Source organism: Vanessa tameamea, chromosome 8, assembly GCF_037043105.1.
Source record: "Vanessa tameamea isolate UH-Manoa-2023 chromosome 8, ilVanTame1 primary haplotype, whole genome shotgun sequence".
Classification (NCBI taxonomy): Eukaryota; Metazoa; Arthropoda; class Insecta; order Lepidoptera; family Nymphalidae; genus Vanessa; species Vanessa tameamea.
The window spans coordinates 7767018-7791747 of record NC_087316.1 but is presented as its reverse complement, the minus strand read 5'-3'; the positions used below and the strand labels follow the sequence as shown (position 1 = coordinate 7791747).

The following is a 24730-nucleotide window of genomic DNA, read 5'->3' as shown; positions in this document are numbered from 1 at the left end:
TTTAGAAGCTAATAAACCGATATTGAACAGTCTTTGTTCAACAAAAAATTGCGAGTTCAAACCCTGGCAAGTGTTACTGACTTTTCATGTACATAATTTTGCATACAATTAATTAATCTATGATGAAGGCACACATCGTGAGGAAACCTGCTTGAGTCGAATGAATTTCTGCCACCAGTATATTCCTTAATTAACACCGAAGCACCGTAGAAGAACAAGATATTTTATCTTCGAAAATAAACGCATCTTTTGCCAAAAAAGTAATGGGACTTACTATGTAGCATCTACACTTTTAATTAAACATTTACTTATATTTCATAATATAATTAAATGTATGTATATAATAAATAAGTAAATAATAGTTACAGTATTATTATATAATGGACTTTTTTATTTGTATTTCTATATATTGTAGGGTGAATGCGTGAAGCCAGCGTAAGGGAGATAATATCTGAGTTCCCATAGGCAACGCATTGGTGTTATAGAAAATGGTGTATATATATTGTGCATACATATTACTATCTTCCTATATTCGATAAACAAAAAAGGCCTAAAATAATCATAAATATATTATATATATAATATTGTTAGAATACTTCAAGTAAATAACAAGTTTCGTGAAGCGATTTCTTAATAATTGTAAGATAAACGATATACGGGATCGTGACATCGGAATAACATAAACATTCACTGGGGTTATCTACATACAGTTATTCGTATAATTGCTGTACTGCGCTTTCCCCCTGCCATTTAATTTGGAAACCTTTGCGTCGGTAACACGGAAAAACGAGCAAGTAAGTAATTTTAATAATATATTTTTTAATTTAATTTAAAAATATAAGTGTACATTAATTTCTTATATTAAAAAAACTACTAACAAAATATATTAATAATTCTCTCAAGAAAAGATTCTTATTTTAAATTGATTCGTTTAGATTTCCATGTTTATAGTGTAATTTAAAAATGTTATTTAATTTTATATTTTTAATAAATAATTTTGGTCACAGCTCAAAATAATAGGTATTTATAAGTACTACTAATACTCATATATTAACACCCGATTAATTCACAATTGGGCCGTGTTTGCATGATTGTTGTTTCGTTCACCAGAAGTTGATATCGTATTTGATATATTCGTATAATATTCTGACCAAGTTCCCAGTGATATAGTTGGTTGCTTATATAAGTCTGGATTATTTGGTCTTGATTCGCATATTGTATCCGGTCAATGAGTCCAAGTCTCGGCTTTTGAATGTTTCTATTAATAATATTAGTAGTAGTGAAGAGTTTCCTCAGAGTCATTTTAACTCTCTCGTGCTTTAGAAATAACAAGAAGAGACACGTATTCTGCACAGTTAGATTGTCTTTAGAATGGGTCACTATGTCTGAAACTTGTTTGGGACATAACTATACATTCAAAAATTTAAAAATATCACAAGAATTTTCCAGAAGTTGGGTCAAGGATAAATGTATATTTTAACTTTAAGAAATAATGTTATTTTTATAGGATGAAAGCTGTTTTAATGTTAGCGGTTCTTGTGTGCGGCTTGGCCCTGGCCTACGGCGATTTGGTCTGCGGCACAAACTATTGTAAACAAAACCCGTGTTTAGGAGGGGTGGCGGCCTCTAGCTGTCGTGCGCCTTCCACCTACCGTAAATACCACGCCGGCAAGTGTGCCTGCTGCCCAGCCTGTGTTACCACATTATGTAAGGCCTTTTTAATATACTAAGCTGCGCAACGAAATTAAATTAACAAAAAAGCTAGGTTTAACGCTACTGAATTTCCTACCAGCCAACCTCAATATGATAAAACACGAAAGGTTGTACATGGGTGTTTCTAATATGCTCTCGTAGTAAAAATTAAAATTTTTATAAAATATTTTTCGCCTTGAAAAAAGTAACATTCGGTTAGGCTATGGCATTTCGCCAGAGCTTATCTCACCACGCTACTTCTATGCGAAATGGTGTATCTGACAGAACCATCTCATCTCGATGTGAGATGTAATGGCTCAGTGGTACGGGGCATAAACAACAATACTAATACTTTTCAATACTACATATATCAGTATAACAATACGTAATATATCACCTCAGCAGTTAGTTACTAGTAATAATGTCCAATAAATATATGAAAACTGATTGTGGTTACAAATATATGATTAACACCTGTTATTTAATCTTATCAGTCCCGAATAAGATTGCTTATGAATTAATATCAAAATAATAGTATACAATTTTTGTATACTATAGGTATACCTTAAATTTAGAATGTGTTTAAGCTAATAAATGCTTTTGTCAGACAACGTTCTTAATTACTAGTTTTCATCATGGTCACATATTATTATTTCGCAAAAATGAGCGTGCTGTTGATAACATAGGTCAGAATATAGATTTTGTTTTTAATTTATGTATAATTATTTTAAAGTATAGATTGTTAAGTTTTATATATAAAATAATTTAATTTACATATTTTAGCTGAAGGAGCTGCCTGTAAAACTTACAGCAAGGAGTTGGGAGAGACTCCTTCCGCGATCTGTAAGGAGCCACTCAAGTGTCTGACGGGTGTGTGTACTAAAGTAACTCCAAGAGGATGAATTCTACTCTACTAAAAAACATGTTATAAATACAATTAAAGATATCAATAATTCTTAATTAATAATAATCGAGCTATGTATATTGTGATTACTTTTATATAAATACTAATTAATTAAATAAAAACAGTAATCTGTATAAATATATTTCATCAATATTCAGTTTGTTTCACTGTTTGATATCAATCCCTTTTTTGCACCACTTCTAATAAAACATGTATTTCATTTTATAACAACATATGAATTTATTTTAATAACCAACGAAGTTATTAATATTGGGTACATAAATTAGTAATAAAAATATATTTGTATTGAAGTATATACAATCAAATAGAGCTATTAATATATACTCGTAGACCTTCATAATAAATTTCTATTTACCTTAAATAGATATCTAATGGAGACAACAACGATAAACAACAACGTTTTCAAACGGTATTCTGAACTTATTATTACGAATCATAACTCAAGTTATTTTGATGATAAAACAACAAAGTCTCATAAAAGTAATCCCGTTCACGTTAAATTATTTGTTTTTATTAATTCATAAATAAAATATCGAACGTTTTCCTTTGGAGTAAAAAAACAATACCATCATATCTATATGATAAGACCAGAGTCTTTGTATATTTAGATGCTTTGATCTAAAATATTACATACATGCATACATTAGCAGCCTGTAAATTTCCCACCGCTGGGCTAAGGCCTCCTCTTTTAAGAAGGTTTTGGAGCATATTCCACCACGCTACTCCAATGCGGATTGGTGGAATACACATGTGGCAGAATTTCGTTGAAAATAGACACATGCAGGTTGCCTCACGATGTTTTCCTTCACGATGAACGATTTATTTCGTTGCTCATAATTTAGACACAGTGATATATTCTAAATTTTTAATTCGAATGTTATAGTGTAAATGACAATTTTAATTTATATTACCCAGGGTGGCTAACATATTTATTTGAGTAGTTTAATAGTACCGATGACAATATAATCTATGTACAGTAATAAATGTTAGTAATTTTTGTACACGCAATAATAGAAAGTATCTTTTTAATTTAATTTTATAAAAAATCGGTAATAATATAAAAAAAATTAACGCGCATCGTGTACTTTATAGCCTCAAGAAAAAACGTAATTAGAAAACTTAAATACTCTTTGGTTTGTTCTTCAATTATTTTTAAAATTTATTATTTTTACTAAAAAACTAGTATTAACTTTCTTTATGATTTATACAGTGCTACAAAGCTAAAGTTTGAGTATATTTCCCATTATAATTATCTAAGCGAGTTACGTTCAAATAATTATGAATTTATAATAATGTCCAACAACAATTTCCCAAATACAATAACAATTTCAAACACGGACAAGATTGCTGTAATTTTTATTGATTTTACGTGTAATTTTTTATCAATCAGCATGTCAGATTTCGTGTAAAACATTAAAATAAAATAAATATAATTTGCTATAACTGCAGTAATATTATTATGTCCATTTGACGTACTGTTATAACAATTGACTGCCTCTTACGGCCGCCATACACGCTATGGTTTGTATGACGCAAAACCATCAGACAAAATATGTGGCAAATATGCGTTTACGTTAAAAACTACACAATCAACGCCTGTAAATGCAACCTAACCTTACTAAAATTGATATTTTTTGGCGCTCGATTAAGTTATCGCTTAGGCAAAACCGAGCATGTATGGTAGCCACGCGTGTGTGCACGTTCTTGTTCGCAGTTATCGGTCCCTTTTTTTTAAATCAATTAGTAGGACAACATCCTCATCAACATGCCAATTTAAATTATAGAGATCCGATATTGTAACGCGGATTAAACGATGGTTATCTAGGAGTACAATCCTACGTTTAATTTTAACTAAGTTTAATTCGGTAAACGCGTCTGAAACTAGTATCTTGGTCCTACATTCCAATTCGTATTAACAATGGTGTCATTAGTATTTTCATTGGTATTTGAACTTAGAAACGTCACCATCAAATGCTTTGTTATTGATAACAACTTTTCCCGCTTTCCTTAAATTAAATGTATTGTCCACTGTCACATTTGATTTTCCATTTTTCAATCTTAAAAATTCCGATTTCGTCAGGTAGGTATATCGATATATAATTTTTTTTTCCTTTAAAGCTAAATATATGTAGGTAAAATTCGTCACAGTAGTTATCCTCATAGTTGAGAGTATTATAATGTTAACAACAAAAATAGAAACTGTATTGTAATTAGAGAGTCTAGAAAGTTACAACACACAGATTGATAATTATGTGATCTTTGGTATACAACTGTTATAAATATAATTTAATCCAAGAAATTACATAAAATATTTAACACAATAACAGCCCGTAAATTTCCCAATGCTGAGCTAAGGTCTCCTCTCACTTTGAAGAGAAAGTTTGGAGCATATTCCATCACGCTGCTCCAGTGCGCGTTGGTGGATACACATGTGGCAGAATTTCGTTGAAATTAGACACATGCAGGTTTCCTAACGATGTTTTCCTTCACTGCCGAGCACGAAATGAATTATAAACACAAATTAAGCACATGAAAATTCAGTGGTGCTTGCCTGAGTTTTAACCCGCAATCATCGGTAAAAATGCACGCGTTCTAAGCACTAGGCCATCTCGGTTCCATACTTATAATAACTTATGCAATAATTAGAAGCAACTTATGTTAAATAATTTCATATTTTTGTTATTGTTGTTGTTTGAGTAGTATAGTATTCAATGATATGCTAAAACGTACATAGTGACTTTTCATTTCCTTCCTCAGCCGTTATTGACAGAATCAATTTCGTTTTCCAAGGTCAGCTCCTTGGCATAGGTATTTTTTTACGACTTAATTTATGTTCAAAAGCACTCCTCCCCGCCGGGTTTAGATAAGAAAGAAAGTTTGAGTAATTAAAATACGGAGTACTTATTTAGGAAAAACAAGACTAGACTTTTTATTAATGTACCTATAAATACTGTCTTTATAAGTCCAAAGTAAACATTTATTAAGTTTATCATTAATTCAAATAAAATAATAAGTGAATTTAAATAATAATTACTACACGGAGGTAGAGCCAGCACATAATCTACCACGAAGCAGACAGCTTGTTTAATGAAATACTAAAAAATTCGAATTCAAACGAAAATGTCCAGAAAAAGAATCTCTACTCAATTAACAATCATGCCTTCGTTACTTAGTTAATAATTAACAAGATGATTCAAAAGAAAATAATAGAAGGGTTTTTTATTTTATTATAACAATAATATTTATTACTAAATCAAAAGTATCTTACTATGCAGGCAAGCACCACCGTGACGAGATAGCCCAGAGGGTAAACGTGGTCTCATAGCCGTCATCGTAACCGACAGTCACCGGTTCAAGTGTCAAGCGCCGCTGTACTATTCTTGTGGTAATTTTATGCATATCGTCTGCATATAACAGAAGTCATTCTAATGCATATACATTAATCCGCAGTGAAACAACACGGTTTAAGGTTTTATTGAGCCTTTTGACTAGTACTATACGTATATACGAAAAGTTGCTATACTGGATTAAATAATAATTATTATTTGTTTTTCTTATTTCCGAATTTTTTAAATAACAATTTAAACTAATAATACATGTAAAGTATTTCTAATCGGCAAATCGTTTATCTATCAAAAAAAAATCGCAGAAGAAATGAGTCAAAGGCTTAATAGGTGATATCTAGATATAACTATCTGTATTTTTTTATAAGCTTAACGTTTGCCTAACAAAAGCTGAAAGGATATTTGCTATATCCTCTCACTGAGCCTCACTAATGTCCCTGTGGAGTCCGTGTGTAACATTTCAGACACCATAGAATCGCCAAGACAATTTCGTCATGGATTACTTCATGACGTTCCATTATTCTGGCTACAGAATTGATTCCTACCTTAAAACCAAACGGTTTATACAGAGATGATGCCAACAAACCTGAGGGAGCAACAATCGGGCCATCGTCGATGGGATTTCTCCTTGTCTAGAATGCAACTTGCGTAGACACGCTAGCAGTATCTTCTATCCAACTTCCAACGAGAACGTCCCGTGCTAAAGCCGTGGAACTCCTGAAACTGCTCAAATACTCGAGCGCCTCAAATACTTACTTTTATCCGAGTATGAAAGACTGTTTGAACTGAAGAGTTTGAACGAGGGTCTGGGTTTTAAAACATTACGTCCGTGGTCATCAGATACAAAAAAGTAATAAAATCTGAGAAACTGATCCACACTTCTGGTGACCCACGAGCTGGTGTTTACTTGGCTCAAAGAGACTTGCGATTCAGAAAGGTTCCAGCGCCCTGGGTACAATTTCACAGGACAATCATTTGGATGGCGTGTTTTATCTTACAATTTACATCATGTTTGTACAGTGTTTATTTAATTAAATTTTTTTATTGTTATTATTTTTCATTGCATATACTTCAAGACCTTTTTAAGATAATTATGTAAAAAATATTATTATTTAGACTATTATTTGTTATTAATGAATCTGAATGATATCACAAATAACTTTCTTCAAATACATGTATATTCTAATATAATAATGAAAACGTTACTTAAGTCATTTCTGTAAATGATTCTAATAAAATTAAATAAACAAATAAATACAATCGTATCTGAAAGCCACAAAAAAATGTTTCATATTATGCAAAAAGCAAATTTCATGATATTCCGCTCGCTCCAATTTGTATTCTATCAAAACAATTATTATAACTAATAGTATATTATACTAGTTTCCGCCCGCGGCTTTAGATAGATAGAGTATCAGTGCGGGTGTTAGCTACATTTATCCAGAACAAAAAGTAACCGATGTACTGTTCCAGAATATCTGCGTGCCAAATTTAATTCGGATCCGCTCTGCCGTTCAGGCGTAATTGAGTAACAAAAATCAGTATATCCAAACCTTCCATTTATAATATAACTATGATAAACAAGTTTTTCCGTCCCGTATTTCACATATGACAGAATAACTATTTAATCATTGTTTAACACAATAACTACGAGTCTAATGTATCACACGGCATTGTCTGAATTTGGACAAAGAAGTTGTTAATTAAATTGAAGGTTATGATATCGTAAGACATAACAATAAAAACGCATTGTCTAGACTAAATAAAAATATACAGTGTAATTTACTTCAAAATCATAAGATTTGTTATAACTTATAATCAACTGATAGTGATATATCAAAATAAAAAAATAATCTACGTCAATCCGAATGATAGTCATTTACCGTTTCACTCGCTCTAAAAACTAAGAGATAAATAATATATTATAACATTTGCAGCTTAATACTCGCATAAAGTAGTCGACGTTGACACGTTAATTAAATTAAAACTTAATTAAATGCCCTTTGACAAGTAACAATCGCGCAAAAACAAGATTTACACGTTACAAGTACCCACATAATTATAATATTAGATCGATCAAAGTTTACGATAGCTAAAGTATAAATACTATTAAACTAAGATCTGCGAATCATATTCGTACAAACACAGTGTACTCACTCAGCTCTCGAAATAATAGTCATACGCGATAAGTGCAATAAACGATATGTGTTAATGAAAAAGTTTCTTAATAACGTCGCTGCATTGGTTGATAGTTATCTAGAGTGAAAGGTTAGTACGATAACAAACAAAGTTGTGTATAACTTATATATGTAACAATACAAGTCCAGACAGCGGTGTCGAATTATTGTTCCTGACAAATAAATGTAATATACCTACGTATACATGACATACAACAAAAACATCGGGAGTTACCAAAGGTACGTATTTAATGATTACTTAATTAATAGTTACGGCTTTCTCATCGCCGGATATAAATTTATAGCTAGAAATTCAATCAAGAGATTAATATCACTTGATTAATCTTTGAAAGAGCTTTACTTGGCAATAATGAAAATTGTTTAATTCTTGGACAATTTCACAATAGTACCTTTACTTAAAATAAATAATTTAACGTTTTAGTAAATAGAAATTAAACTGTCTTTTGTAATTAAATTTAGAAAATAATGAAAATCGTTAAAACTCGAACGACATTTTAAAAAGGATAAGTAATACTAGGTATTAAAAAAAGCTTATTGTATTTTAAAGTATGTTTCAGGTTTAAATTTTTTTTTTCAATATTTTAGTATATAAAATGAGTTTACGAAGGCCAAGGACTGACCCTGGCATACGAAATGGAATCGTCACACAAGAAGAAAAAACAAAGAGTCCCGAATTTATGCACCGAGAGTCACCATTAACAGTTCTCATTGAACATTCATTGCACATAAAGGCAATATATCATATATTCGTTGTCATTCTACTGGTTCTGCTATGTAATACGGTGATATACGACCTTGTCGAGCACGGAAAGCAAGTAAAATTTTCATATTAATTAATAAGGATTTTTTTAGTTTATATATATATTATTTAATTATTAAATAAGCACTACCGAGTACGAGACAAATTCTAAACAAATTCAAGCACATGAGAACTCTGTGATGCTTGCCCAAATTTGAAATCGCAATCTTTGTCATTGATTGACCTACGTATTCTATCTATTGGGCCATATTGCCTCATGTTTGGTGTATTTCTATATATTTTATAGCAGATTAATAAATAAAATTAATAATTATTCATACTGAATCTAGAAAAGTATTGTCACAATAATGCATAACTCTTATGCCGTTTACTCGTAATTTAAGTTAATATTATTAACTTAATTAGTAATGGATCATTTAACAATAATCAAAAAAAATAACTTGGCATTAACAGCTTTTTAAAACAAAATTTAAAATTATAACTGACCGTATTCATTTGTATGCTAATGAAAGCTTACAGGATCAATAAGGGTCCCTACGGTTTGAGCAGACGTCGCATAACATATTTTATTAAATTACCATCCATTCCTCTTAGCCATTGAATATAAATGTGAATGGCACTCTAATTTAAAAGAACTATAAATATAATAAGTGTGTTTAAATAATGCGTAAAAATATATTTTTCATTTTCCAGAATAAACATCGGTGTGACGTTAGTTTTACATTTGTTCGGTGACATGAGACGCTGCGTCAAGCTGTGGTTGTTCGAGTTAACGGTCGCTCTTGCCGTTTATCCAGGATTGATAATATATTCCTGGGTACGAAAGATTATCAGGGATTACGCAGGTAAAAATATGCATAAGAGACTATAATTAGCTAATAGCGTATTGTTTCTCTATTCACATTATCTGAAACTTTTGTCATTGTAATTTTCTCTTTCTTTCTACGTAGTCACATCGAGCGTTAACTTGAGGAAAATTCAGCGTGTAACGATGGTGCCGACATATTGGCTGCCTATAAAGGCCCCTTAAAAATACTAGAATAAAATAAATAAAAACTAGAGCAAAATTGGTTAAAATAAAGCTTAAAGCGTTACGTGTATTATTGCAGTCACTTCCGAAATAAATAGCATATTTTCATTCATTCGATACGATTATACTGAATGTTTTTGATTGAAAGTGATTTATTGTCATTTTTTTCATATTATTTATATAATGATTTGATATGCAATTATTAATAATAGGTATACACAACGAATTTTGTAGAAATTAACAACGTCATTTAAACTATACTATAAATTTATACTATAATATTATTTATTATAAATATAGCTAGCAATGATATACATAAATATGTTCACGTTTGTATCCCTCAAGTATTTGCTTAATGTAACATTTAGTTTATGTTACATGTTGTTATGTAAAATGAGCGTGACAACAGAAGCAAACAATCTAGATTACTTACTCGTATTTACGAATTGCTTGAAAAGTAGAACAACTACAAATTTATAGACTTAACTTTGACCTAGCTGTTTATCTTTACATTATTTATGTATTTTTCATTTACATAAAACATATAATCAAACAAGTATATTTTATATCTAGTGTATTTTTTTAATAAATTGAGTCTAGATTTTCACTAAGGTTTCCGTAGGGAGTGCGTAGGGAGGTAGCAATTTACTTACTAAAATACCTGCCATATAATGCACTGTATAAGCTAGTGCATTTAATAGAACGAAATTTTCGTAGATATTTCTTGTGGAACATGGGTGAGGAAAAAGAGATGATTTTTCAAAATACATCTCTTAAGAGAAGGGGATGAAACTTTGTTTGGATGTATGATGATGAATGATGTTATTTTTGAACATTAGAACCATATAAATCGATATTTAGGATATGGTTTATGAGCGTATAGCAGCGTTTTTGAAAATTTATCATCCGAGGGGTAGAATTGAAAATAAAAGTTTGTCAAATTTCGTCACTTGTTTAGGCTTCTGTTTATGAGTCAAAGTTACAGTGTTTTTTCGATGGGATGTCCTACTGAGAACAGGATCAGTAACTTTATAATACAAAACCACATTAGCCCTATTTTTTTTTTAAATATATTTTCTAGGGGGCGAATTTGAATATTCAACCTTAAATACCTTAAAACCTTAAATTTCACTGAAGTACTCGAGGCAAACAAATTTGCTTATTGTTGCTGGTAACATGAAGTGTGAAATGAGTGTAGTCTAAAAGTAGCTGTTAAGAGAGCCTTTTGTTGGAAGAGGCCACTGCGCTTCACGCCACTTCCAATTAGTCACTTGGTTGGTCATATACACGTGCCTCCAAACTACTAAGTTCACTTCATTTCACTGAAAAGTTTACACGGTTATAGTGGAAGTAACCTTTAAAACTTTTAACATTAAGCTTCATGACATTTACATTATAAATTTGATAACGATTTTTTTATTTCTATTTAAAGGGTTATGCAGAATCTGGTCCATAGTAGGAGTATTAAGCGTGATCACACTGGGAACGACACTATTAGCAGTTCCAGTGTATGATTTAGCACATAATAATTTGCCTATGGCGTCGTCTGCCATTGTTACCTGTGAAATGGTAAGTATTATTACTATATTATTTTTTTTTAATTACAAGGTATTGGCAGAGATGGCTATGGTGGCCCTATGATGGCCCACTTAAAAAAAATCGCCCTTTCCTATATTCTTCTTACCATTCAAAATTACGCGCACAACGGAATATACACCAAAGACCAGAAAAAAAGTGAAAAAAATGCAGTCACGGGTGTGTATGTGTTATTTTGGTAGTAGACGTAAGTTTACGAACAAATATGTAAAGACAAGTCAATATATAACCTCAAGTCAATATTTTTTAAAGAATATTTCATTTAACCAGCATTTTTCAAAACATCGGTGGAGAAATGTTTAAATGGCACATTTTAAATTTTAAAAAGGCTCAGAAGCTTGATCTGAGCTTCTGATTTAGATCTAGTGAGTTACGTCGATGCCCATGTAATGATACCAACGTTGACACTAATTTTACAGACTGTGAAAATAACATAAAGTTGTCTCCATTTTTGATTGATTACAATGTACTGTCGGTAAGTTATAGGGAACCCAGCAATTCACAAAACATCAGAGAGATCGACTACAGCTTTTCTGAAAGTAACGTTGAAGATATCATAAACCAGCGTAGTAGATCACCGCTCATACACATAATTGCTGGAACTCTCGAATTTAATACATTAGTATCCAGCATCTCTAGAATGTGCACAAACCTTGATGATTTTTTTCTCGTCAGATTTTGAGCATAATGAGATGAGAAGACATGGTATATTTTCAAAAGTCATTTTAGAAAAATTATCTTTTATTTATCCACTTCAGAATCTAAAGAAGAAAGTGTACAACCACACAAAAAGAAAGGCAAATCGATCTTTGAGCAACAGTAGAATTCTGAAGATGATACTATTATTGGAATTCAAATAAACTTCGATACTGGAACTAATCCCAATGCCAAATGTTGCAATTGTAAAGCTTAAACTTAGACATTTAATTTAATTAGCATTTAATTTATTAGAATTAATGTATATAATTATTTACCAAATAATTATTTAATTGAAAGATTGGAAAAACTAATTTGCTAAATCAACAGTTGAAGCAAGTTAAAAAAATCATAAGAATACCAAAAATAGCGACGAGCAGGCAAGACGACAAAAAAGACAGTCGAAAGAGATGAACAAATACGGACTATAGAACAAAAACGGGAAAAAATAACAGCGTTAAAATAGAGAACAACAGAAAACGATAAGCAATTAAAAAAACAGTTGCAGACAAAGGTGGTATGTAAGGCCTGTGAAATTGAACGTATTGCTAAAATGCGGAAATGCAAACACTGACGTAAATTAAAATGTAATTTTATTATAAAAAATAAAGTCGTACTGTTGGCCTAAGGTACCTTCTTGAGGAGAAGCTTACTTTACGACCCTGTTCCAATGCGGACTGGTATTCATTTGTATCAGATTTTTACCTAGTAGTTTCCGGTTTTTTTATGATATTTACCTTCAGCACCGAGCCTCTGCTCGGTGCTGAATGTAAATATCAATCATAAATACAAATTAAGCACATAAGAATTTTGGACTTGCCCGGGTTTCAACCTGCAAATATCGGTTAAGATTCAAGTATTCTGAGGTATCTCGTCCTACAGCTTGCACAATATTTTTTTTTTTGATAACATAATTTTCCAATTGTAATCAGACCGTTTCATTTAACAAAAATGGCCTTATAACGTTTATGTGGAAAAGAATCCTCACACTGTTCAATACAAAGTACCAATACATAAGCAAAGAAAATCGAAAACTTTTGTTGCTTTAAATTTCACTTAAAATATTATGGTTTACGTGTTCAATTTCATTGGAACGCAACATGTATTTCGGTGTAAGGTAACAAAGTTCCCGTAGCTATTAGTTATGTGTCGTAGCTCACTATCGACTAATTTACAAGCATAGTTTTAGTTAGCTGAGAACTAAATAACATAGCAAAAGGAGAAGGTAGACTTTAAATCACACAATTTATCCACTGTATAGTGAATGTTAATAGCGCAAGTTCAATTAATACATGGGTAGATGCGCGTTAAGGCTAATGTAGGTAAAAACTCATAAAGATATCAAGCGACAAAACAGTGTCGAAAGTGAAATGTAACATAAATCAGCTGAGACCCCTGTCATGGCCGCGGCCGGGGCCAGTAAATAACGGCATCGCACCGGCTGGGACTGACGAAACCCCATTACCTACCAGCATGCCACCTGCCAACCACCCTCATACCCTTTTAAATTTACGTCATTTATTTCATTACAATATCACCCTAATGAACATTGCTTTTGCGATTAACGTTAATGTTAGAGGCAGTGATTACAACTCGACAGTAATTTCGTGAATAAAATTACAAGCCGTCGCGACGTAAAGCCTTTGTCGTCTCCTTACGAACGTTAATAATTAATTATATTGATGGTAAATAGGAAAACGTATTTGCACAAATGTTTTAGATAATTCATGTTAAATAAGTTATTTACGCAAAGTTTCGAACGTACGACTACAGTACCTTTTTATTATATACCTACATAAACAGCGCGATTACAATCAAATTCACGATTCCATCTTATCTAACGTTTTAAAACAATGTCTTGCCACAACATTAGCAGCAGCACTATTTGATACTTAATCTTTATAAATATCAACAAACTCAGTTAATATAATAATTTATATATTTGCATCTGTGATTAATTGCCTTTAAACGAGCATTAAGGAAGTTCTACTCTTCAGCGGTAAAATTTATGATGGGGTCGTACTTGTTCAAGAAGGTAGATCCCTTACTTGTAGACCTTACTCTACTTCTCATTTCAATCTTAACTGTATTATACAAGAGACTTAAAGGGTTTACCAAGTTATTGTTTATGTTACGTCAGTCTTTTTCATTTAACTATATTAAGAAGATTTACTAATAAAAAATATAACATTTTTTTTTCAGTTTCGTTTTGTTATGAAAATTTGTGCTGTTGTTACTGCTTGTAAGAGCCGGTTACAAGACGGAAGTACAAAAATACCCTCATTTTCACACTATCTGTACTTCCTATTCGCTCCTACGCTTATCTACAGAGATGAGTACCCCAGGTAAATAATGTTGCTTAAACTTTTTTTTTTCAATATAATAGTAGGTAATCTGTTGATTAGTGATCACCACCCACCATAAATATTAGTACCAATTTTTTTTTTTTTTTCTCGCTCTAAAAACGCGTTACGCTCTTCCCCCACGTGATGGAAGGTGGGGGGGTGTGTGGGACTCCCCGGAGCCCTGTACGCCGAGTGCGCCCAGGTACGCCGGGTTTACCCACTAAAAAACCAGCGGTACCCTCTCCGTCTTTCGGCAGGCGCCACGGGATCGCTTGCGCATGCTACCGTGACGAATTATAAATATTAGTACCAATGGACAACCATTCTTGGGAAATTAAGTGTTATAATAATTACTTTCAAAACGGGACAAAATTTTACCGTTTAGTGGTAGAATATTATGATAAGTACATGATTGAGAAAATAAAAATCATGAATACGCTAACGACAATATTCATATTGCAATAGTTAGTATTGGAATACATAAATGTTAAAACAAACAGAAAAAATATTTTCTTTCTAATGAATAACAATGGAACTAAGAGACGCGCTCGTTGAAAGAAAGAGTTTATTAAAAATATGTAGATAAAAGATATACAGTGTTCATAGCAGACTTATAGATTTTTTTCTAGTTACAACAATGAACATTTTTTTATTAAACCTTAATAATAGAAAATATTTCTTTTTACATTAATATAAACTTTAAAAATTAACCCAAATATACGCTTCAAATAAAAAAAATTTTTTTATATGATTAATATTTAAATAAAAAGAAGATTTTAGGTCTTTTGAATAAATATATTGAATATTTATTTAAGGGACCCGAAATTCATCTATTTTTAAATCTCATTACAATATATACTACATAATTTCATATTTCAACAATACAAGTTGATATTATATCTCAAAATGATTTTTATTGCGCATGTAATATAATATACAATGTTACTCCTAAAGTGCTGTCCTTCCGTAGAATGAATAGTATCACGTAGGCAAACTCGCGGAAGGGACGCGATCGGCCTGGATTAGATGTAATCCTCTCAAGCCCTTTATTCCTTTACCAACACAAATACAACAAAATGTTTAGACACTTTTAAATATAATTGAATACACAAAGAACTCGGATTTATTGTTAAACGTGAACAAATCTTCACAAAGTTTTAAGCGAAAGGAAATTACTATTATCTTTAATAATAATATCTTTACATAGTATAAAACAAAGTCGCTTTCTCTGTCCCTATGTCCCTTTGTACGCTTAAATCTTTAAAACTACGCAACGGATTTTGATGCGGTTTTTTTTAATAGGTAGTGATTCGAGAGGAAGGTTTTTGTATATAATACATAGACAATATAGTTAAGTAACACTGATAGTTTTAAAAGTTTCTAATGTGATGTCGTAAATTTATAATTTTTTTGCGTTTAACGCTGGCTGAACCCTACTAGATAGATCAAAATAATGTACTACAGAATTGTACACCTCAAAAATGTCTACAAAAAAGTCCGCGATGTTATATGTCTATCTCTTAAAGCTAACCCATAATAAACAATTTTTTATCGTTCACTTTTTACGAGAAATAATGGCTTATTTTCGAAGCGATTTTAAGCAATATAACATTAATCCTTATCCAATTAGGTACCTTAAATAAATTGTGCATTCAATATAGGTCAATATGGCCCTTTACAGCATGTAATTTAAATGAATATTTTCGAAGATATTACAGATTTTAAAAATTGGGGAACGTAGCGTTTGCGGTGGTACCGGCCGGCCGGGGCGGCGGGAGCGTGCTATAGGCGCGTCGGAGGACGCGGTTCTCCCTGTAGCACTTCGAATTTAGCGGCGATCGCGCGATCGGACGCGATTATTATCGGAGCTCTCTAGCGATTGAAATAACAATCCATACTTCCATACTAATATTATAAATGCGAAAGTAACTTTGTCTGTCTGTCTCGCTTTCACGCCAAAACTACTGGACCGATTTAAATGAAATTTGGTACACAAATAGTCTAGAGCCTGAGAAATGACATAGGCTTTTTATTTGGAAAAAAGTGCTGTAAAGCATTGAAAAGGGGGATGAAAAGTTGTAAGTTGTTGAAAGTATTGTCATGTTTAGAATTTTTAGAACTAGAAGCATAAAACTTATATTTTAGGCTGTACACTTATAAAATAACATACCATGACACCCACTCGGGAGGGTATTTTGGATATTCTACCCCTAAATGGGTGAAATAGGGGTTGAACGTTCATATGGATTTTTTTAAGTTAGAAACATGAAACTTTATTTTTGGGATACTGATTAAAAAGGAGTAGATACTTATTTAGTGTTTCTGCATATTCTACCCCTACGGGGGTGATATAAGGGTTTAAAATTTGTATAGAATTCCGTCATTTTTAAGATAGAAACTTGAAACTTTATTTTTGTGCCACTGATTAAAAATGAGTTGATACGTATTTAAGCGTTTCTGGATATTTTACGCCTAAGGGGAGAAATAGAGTTTGACATTTCGTATACAGGTTAGTCTGGAAGTCCATCATTTTGAAGTTAGAAGCATGAAATTTTATTTTTGGGCTACCGATTAAAAATGAGTAGATACATATTTAAGTCTTTCTGCATATTCTACCCCTACGGGGGTGATATAAGGGTTTAAAGTTTGTATAGAAGTCCGTCATTTTTAAGATAGTAACATGAAACTTTATTTTTGTGTCACTGATTAAAAATGAGTTGATACGTATTTAAGCGTTTCTGGATATTTTACGCCTAAGGGGAGAAATAGAGTTTGACATTTCGTATACAGGTTAGTCTGGAAGTCCGTCATTTTGAAGTTAGAAGCATGAAATTTTATTTTTGGGCTACCGATTAAAAATGAGTAGATACGTATTTAAGCGTTTCTTGATATTTTAGGCCTAAAGGGCAAAATAGTTGTTAACATTTCGTATTCCGGTTAGTCTGGAAGTCTGTCATTTTGAAGTTAGAAGATCGAAATTTTATTTTTGGGCTACCGATTAAATATGAGTTGATTCGCATTTAAGCGTTTCTGGATATTCTACCCTAAGGGCTGAAATACACACCAACGTGGTATACAAAGATGTAACGTAACATTTTAAGTTAATTTGTAAATATATTCATATTCTACGCGGGCAATGCCGCGGGTAACAGCTAGTTAAATATAAAATACATACATTGTGTATTGTAACGTTACAATTTCATAAGTAATAAAATCAAATTTCTAACGAAATTCCTAAAGTAATAAATAAATAAGCTTAAAAATGTTGATACGATCCTATTGTCTTGGTTTCGTTATCCTTAACATTCGAACTTATAGCCAAGCACCAGATGAATTATTACCACAAATAAATAACATGAAACTTAGTAGTGCTTTTCCGGACTTGAGCCCTCAATCTGCGGTTAGAAATCACACGCTCTAACCAAAGGGTCAACTCAGCTCTAATAATAAATAACTATCTAATATTATGTAAATTCAATTTAAAGTATACAGCTTTTAAGAAGTTATACTTTTTACAACAATTGTAAATTAAAGTAAAATTGAGAATATAATAAATATCTTTTTGTATAATACACCGCTAACATAAAATTTACATTTACATTGTCTTTCCTAATATAAACAGTTTAAATGGACAAAGTTAGTGAAAGTAAGAAAAAGTTAAATTAGTTGCGTATTTTGGTGGTAAAAGTAAATTCTACTCATTAATAACGGTTATGATACGATCCTATTCCGATCCAACTTCGACTAATCCTCACAAATAAAAACCTCAGCTAAATTGTAAGTAAGAACCATACCTACTAATTTATCACGGTTACGATACGTTTCTGACTTTATTCTTATCCAACTTTGACCAAACCGCAACAGCATTGTTGTGTTAGTAGAATAGGAAAACGGGAACGATTACATTTCGATTCGATTGCGATAAAATGACAATTTGTTAGTGGAATTGTTCTCCAGGATTTAATACCGAATGAAATATTGACCATTAAATAATACTTATCATTACAATACTTAACCTTAATCTCTTAAGGAACTTAAAGAATATTAATCTCTAAAGGATCTTATAGCATATTGTAATGAGCGATAATTTGTAATCGTTTAAAAAGTTGTAATAATTTAAATTCGACGTACTTGGCAATTAAATATTTAAGATTAAATTATTAACCCTCAATATGGCGCCGGCATTTTTAGACGTATAATCACATAATCAAACAAATAAATTGAAGTCTATAGACCAAATGTTCAAATATTTAAAAGAATTACAATGCATTTAATTATCTACTTTTAAATTTAAGACTAAAACTGTTCAAAGAATTTATGTAATTTTTTTTTACAGAACCAAGAAAATTATGTGGGATGTTGTGGTTTTCCACTTTTTGGAAGTAATTGCTATAATATTTTATAACTGTTTCCTATGGGAGCGTTTCATATTACCCCATTGGTCAGATTATGGAAAGGAAGCGAAGGTAAAAAAATATTTTCATTCATCATAAAATTGTACTAGGTACGCGCGTTTTGAGTTGGCTGGTCAGAAATGATTACTCGTTTAAGTTTTTAGACTAAGCCTAAGGGCTTAACATGGCAATACGCATGTTTCACGGTTACAATTATGAAAATCGTCGATTGAATTGTCGATTGGTCTCAGATACATGTGCGAGACTATGAACAGGCCGGTCAACTCAATTTGCCAAAATAACTTCATAGGTTACAACCTGTAACTCGAACTAATATATATTGCGGGAAATAATTTGCGGTTACAATATACTTATATACGCAATTTTCAATAAAACAGTGTGCTTTATTTCTACAAATGCACTTCACCGAAGACCAGCGCTACTATATCCTATGTAAATACTACGTACTTGAAGAATATTTCTTTTTTTTTACTTATTTATAGGACTCTCAATAATAGCTAATCAGTTGTAATCAGTTTCTTTTCATATTATAGCACACGACATTTAGTTTTGATCATTTCAATCATTAATATTTAGCCTAGACTATTTCATCAAAACTGATTCCAGCCTAACAACAAACTAACAGCAAACTAATTCTATAACTTAAAAAAATAATGTATTCGATGTCGCATAATTTGTATCGTACGCGTGTCCCATCTGACGCCATCGTTTTCTACTTTGTACTTCGAGTTTGTTCTCATTGAATAGCTCCCAATAATACGTTATCTGTGTTGCAGGTAGAGGCTGGCACTGTTGTACGCGGTATGTTCGCGTGTGTGTTGCCTGGTGTTATATCTTTCCTCTGTGGATTTTATTGCTTGCTACATGCATGGCATAATGCCTTTGCAGAGATGCTCAAATTTGGAGACCGTCTTTTTTATGAAGTAAGATGTGAATACTGAAATAGCTAGTATATATACACAATAAATATATTTTCTATTTTGTATACCAAAAGCATGATAAAGATACATAGTGAGTATGATGTCGCTTTCTAATTAATATAGGTAAGATTGATTCGTCATCGATCCATACTTTTCGCTATACTCGTAATTAGAGCGTAGTCCGTAAAAATTAAGTTTTTGTTTGATAGGTAGGCAGATGGTAAGTGGGCACCGCCGCCCATAAACAAACTCCTTAAATCGGTAAAGCGGCGCCAAACTTGGAAACTAAGATCTTATGATCCTTATAATTGCCCTATCACTCGTCATTTAAATCGGAACATAACAAGTAAGAATTGCTGTTTAATGGTAAAATATGTTTGGAGTGGTACTTTGCCAAACGAGCTTCCATAACGCCGCTGCTACCACGATACGTTAAATAATAAAGCTTCAATTAAAATCTGCAAAAAATTTGCTGATTTGCTGTTTTTTTTAATCAATAAGTGTGTATAAGTTTATAAAAAATTAGTTACCTGATCACAGGAACGTGGAAATAATTCGAATTTACTGTAATAAAAAAAAAGCGAGAGATGTTTTATGCAATATAATGTGAAAATGATCACCTACAATAATCACTCTTAATATCATACTCGTATAAAGTTGTAATGAGTAAATATTAAGTGTGTGGATTTACACAATCGATCACATAATCTGGATTAAACAAGCTTAATTAGAGATCACTTCAGCTGGTAAACCCTTTAATAGGCATGCTCATTAGATTGGACGATCGATATAATGAAGGACAGACTTTTGTATTCAACATTTTAATAACTAATATAAATAACTTCTGTCTTTATGTAAGACTTAATTAAATGAAATAATAATGTCAGGACCAAAGAAATCGGTAATCTTTAATTTATCAATAATGCTTCTATTTGCATGAAGATCTATCAAAGCATAGGTACCTATTTTATTTATAAAACATTTCGGAGCGAAATCTTAATTGTACCCGCGAAAATTAATGGCCGTTAGCTTGTTAAAGTAGGCAATATTTATTATAATGTCGATATGGGTCGGATAACTACCTATCACATATTTACATAGACCATGCTTGTTTTTGGGTGTAACCATTTGACAATCACTAACAAACTAAACACAAACTAGTAGAACTTTGTTATTGTTATTATTTTTATTGCTAAGTTTACTACATATTTTACCCTTTAAATATTCACAGGACTGGTGGACCACTTCTCGCTTCTCTTATTATTACCGAGCTTGGAATCGGATAGTACATGCATGGCTCCACCACCACATACATCGTCCTTTAGCACCGCGTGTTGGTCGAGCTATGTCTATTCTAACAGTATTTTTAGTAAGTACAAAAATATTTATAATGATTTACGAGCATATATAAAACAAATTAAACATTTTTTACTACTATGTAAACTTTTAAATAATAACATTTTTTTTTCATATAAGTAGTTATTACAACAATATTAAAGGCCCTTTGGCACTATTCTGTCAAAACAAACTCGAAACTTACCGAAGAATACGATCGAAAATTTCAGAAAGTCATATATATAAAAAAAAAGAAAGGACTATAAAATTAGAGTATCGCCCTAATTTCGAGTTAAAAACCGAACTACGCGAGAATTCTATCCTAGAGAAGAGAAGAATGGCACTTACAATATTATACCTAATTATAAAATCTAATCTAAATGTAGACGAACACAATGAATATATAGGTACCTAACACTTAAAATTCCAAGCACTTTATGACAACTTTTATATATCGTTTAGATTACAAAATAGGCTGCACAATTATAAAAGTGTAGTCCACGTATCTGGGTGGACTCGATCGAAGATAGAATCCACCGAAGTACCCTTTACAAATATTATACATGCATCAAGTCACAGTGACAAAATAAAAATTAATAGAATTCAAAATACACGAAATCAATTAATACGACCTACATACCGCAATGATTCTACTAATCATCTAATTAAGCCCGAGTTTGTTCTTGTAGCTGCATACATTCGCTTAGATACTTAAATACGAGGACCTTAAAATAGTTAGGCTAATTACAGCTTTTTCTCAAAATAAATAAAAAAACAAAAATTATCTATATCATTTATAAAGAGTTATTTTGATCTGAAATATATATACATTATTCAAGTAGGCATTTAACAAACTATATTAAGTGAAGCTACCACCGGTTTGGAATGCAGATTCTACCGAAAAGAACCAGCAAGAAACGCAGTAATTACTCTTAAAAAGTCATGTTAGTTAAATACAATTATATACCTATCTATGTATGTAATATATCCTGCTATATATGTCAACAAGTATTAATAATTAACTTCACGTTTTTTTATCATCTATTTAATCTTGTATTAAATAATATGCCTTCTTTACCAATGATTTTTTTACAAATGATTTGAATTTATGAAACGGCAAAATTAAAAATGTCTGCGGAGTTTTATTATAGAAAAGGATACCTTGCCCCAAAAGGATTTATTGACTTTGCGGAGTCGGAAACTCGGCGTTATAAGTTTTTAATTTTACAGGTAATACATCTGCTAGGTTTTGTTAGTAATTTACATTTATTTTTCTTTCAGTTATCGGCTGTAGTACATGAAGTGATATTGGCTCTTTCTTTCGGTTTCTTTTACCCAGTAATGATGATCGAATTTGGAGTATTCGGTCTTTTGATGCTGCCTTTAACAGCAACTACTGGACTTCGCTTTCCCAGCGCATTGAACCTTCTAATGTGGTTATCGTTTTTTATTGGCAACGGTGAGTAAAAGTTTTAATATAAGTAATAATTGAATTAACAATTTTGATATAAAATACTCAAAACAAAATAGGGTCCATCTAGTTATTTGGCTGTTTTGAGAAAAATCTTAATGTTAAGCTGTTTTTTTAATAGATATATAAAGAGGTATTTCTCTTCTCCGCTCGCGCACGCGTCCACCATCACTACAACTGCACTCTAGTTTCGTGCGTAAACAGTACAACTATCCATTTATCTATATTCCAGTCCAAGTGGTCTCGGGCGAAGGTTAATCGCGCTCCATGATGGGCCCTTGTCATTTTTAGTGGAACTGCACATACTGTGGAACGTTTGCCATCTTCATGAAGTCGATTCCGATTAGTTTGATCACTTAATCATGTGCCAGTAGTCGGTTGGCGTAGTCGGTTGCTGTAGTCGATTTTATGAGGCAGTGTCGGTTATTATTCACGTCCAATCAATCTTATATACTGGTCTTCTTGGGCGGTTGTAGTGTAGTTCTTCCTGTCCCAGGTCTCCTAGCAATATTACCGGTCTCCTGAAAGCATTTCCATACGTTCCAAATATATTGTCACGACACACCATTACGTCTTGCCAATGATCTCTGCGATTCTCCTCCCTGAATCATAACCACCACTATTGCTGCGGTTTCCATATCCATATGGCGGCGAGTAGTTACTATAATTATCGGAAATAACACCGAACCTGTACCAAACTAAAGAACGTCCAACAGTAAAATTCAGAATATACCTGGAAAACAAGGAACTGAGAATTTTTGCATTGAATGATTTTTTTTATTTGAAATTTATTTAACTACTCACTTGAGAATAACATAAGTTATCGCTTAAAACATTGCTTTTTTAATCACTGTTTTACAAATTATTCTTATACCGAATTGTAAAACTTAGAGTGGGCGCTATTTTGTTTTGATTAGTTTATATATAAATGGCGTATATGTCTTAGACAAAAATATTATCAGGTAATATTTACCCAGCACCTGCATATTTATGTCATGTATTTTATTTGTCAGTAGGTATAAATGACTTGACTGTAAAAGTAACATTTATAAAATGCACGCGGGAACAATAAGTTATTGTGTCTTATTCATAACACTGAATCGTGTTTACAAGAAAAATCTTTAATATAAACGATGTGGAACCAATAAACAGCAGCGACGATGATTACAAATTACACGCACGTCTATTTGTAAACGGCAAAAATATGTTGCCACAATAATCAAAATGAAATTTATTTGTATAAATTATGTAGCTGATAACATACACAAACAGAGAGAGGGCTATTACAGTTAGAGCATAGCAACTGTTGCTATCAAATATTTGTTGCGGATTGATATCAAATCAAATAATTATAAATCAGAATTATGGACCTATGCACTAGCATACTCTATAATACTGATTTATCGACTGCAACATTTGTCAATCCGCAATAAATATTTATTAGCAACAATTGCTATACCTTAATAGCCCCACTGATAAACTATTAAACAAGCTTCCTCAAAGCTTGTATAAAAGTTCTCCTATGCGAAATAAGTATATCCAACATACAAATACAATAGAAACAAAATCTTGTGATAACATAAAATGTTATTTTGTTCACAGGCCTCTTATGGAGTTTATACGCAATGGAACATTTTTCAAGGAAAAATTGCCCAAAATCAGAATCAGACAGTTTCTTCGTACCAAAGTCATGGTCTTGCCCAGAAATTGTATTAAAACCAAATTGGACATTCCAAAATCCATTCGACATAATTTATTAATTGTAGTTTAAGTTTGAAAATAAAAGATATATATTTTATTTTCAATAATAGTAAAATTATGATTAATAATATATGTTGTTGTTTTATAACATTTAACTATTCTTGGATCTTATTTAATTTAAGGTGATGGTTTAAGTAAATATTTTTTTATAAATTGACTTGATGTTGTGACTGAATGATCATAATTAAATAAATATTTCTATATATTCAATTCAATTCATTCTCCCATTTAAAATAAAATTG

General features: G+C 31.7%; 1 protein-coding gene across 2 annotated transcripts; it reads left to right on the top strand.

Annotated features, from left to right (window-relative positions):
- Positions 1-7868: 7868 nt before the first annotated feature.
- On the top strand, positions 7869-24654 carry LOC113400127 (sterol O-acyltransferase 2). 2 transcript variants are annotated; one of them, XM_026639576.2, is made up of 10 exons: positions 7869-8229; positions 8745-8970; positions 9613-9764; positions 11382-11518; positions 14444-14586; positions 18923-19052; positions 19778-19924; positions 21153-21290; positions 22538-22715; positions 24330-24654. In XM_026639576.2, the coding sequence occupies exons 2-10, from the start codon at positions 8753-8755 to the stop codon at positions 24485-24487; spliced, it is 1401 nt and encodes a 466-aa protein (XP_026495361.2). In that variant the 5' UTR covers positions 7869-8229; positions 8745-8752; the 3' UTR covers positions 24488-24654. The 2 variants fall into 2 exon arrangements, with proteins under 2 accessions (XP_026495361.2, XP_064071565.1); XM_064215495.1 differs by having other exon boundaries at positions 7869-8378.
- Positions 24655-24730: the final 76 nt, after the last annotated feature.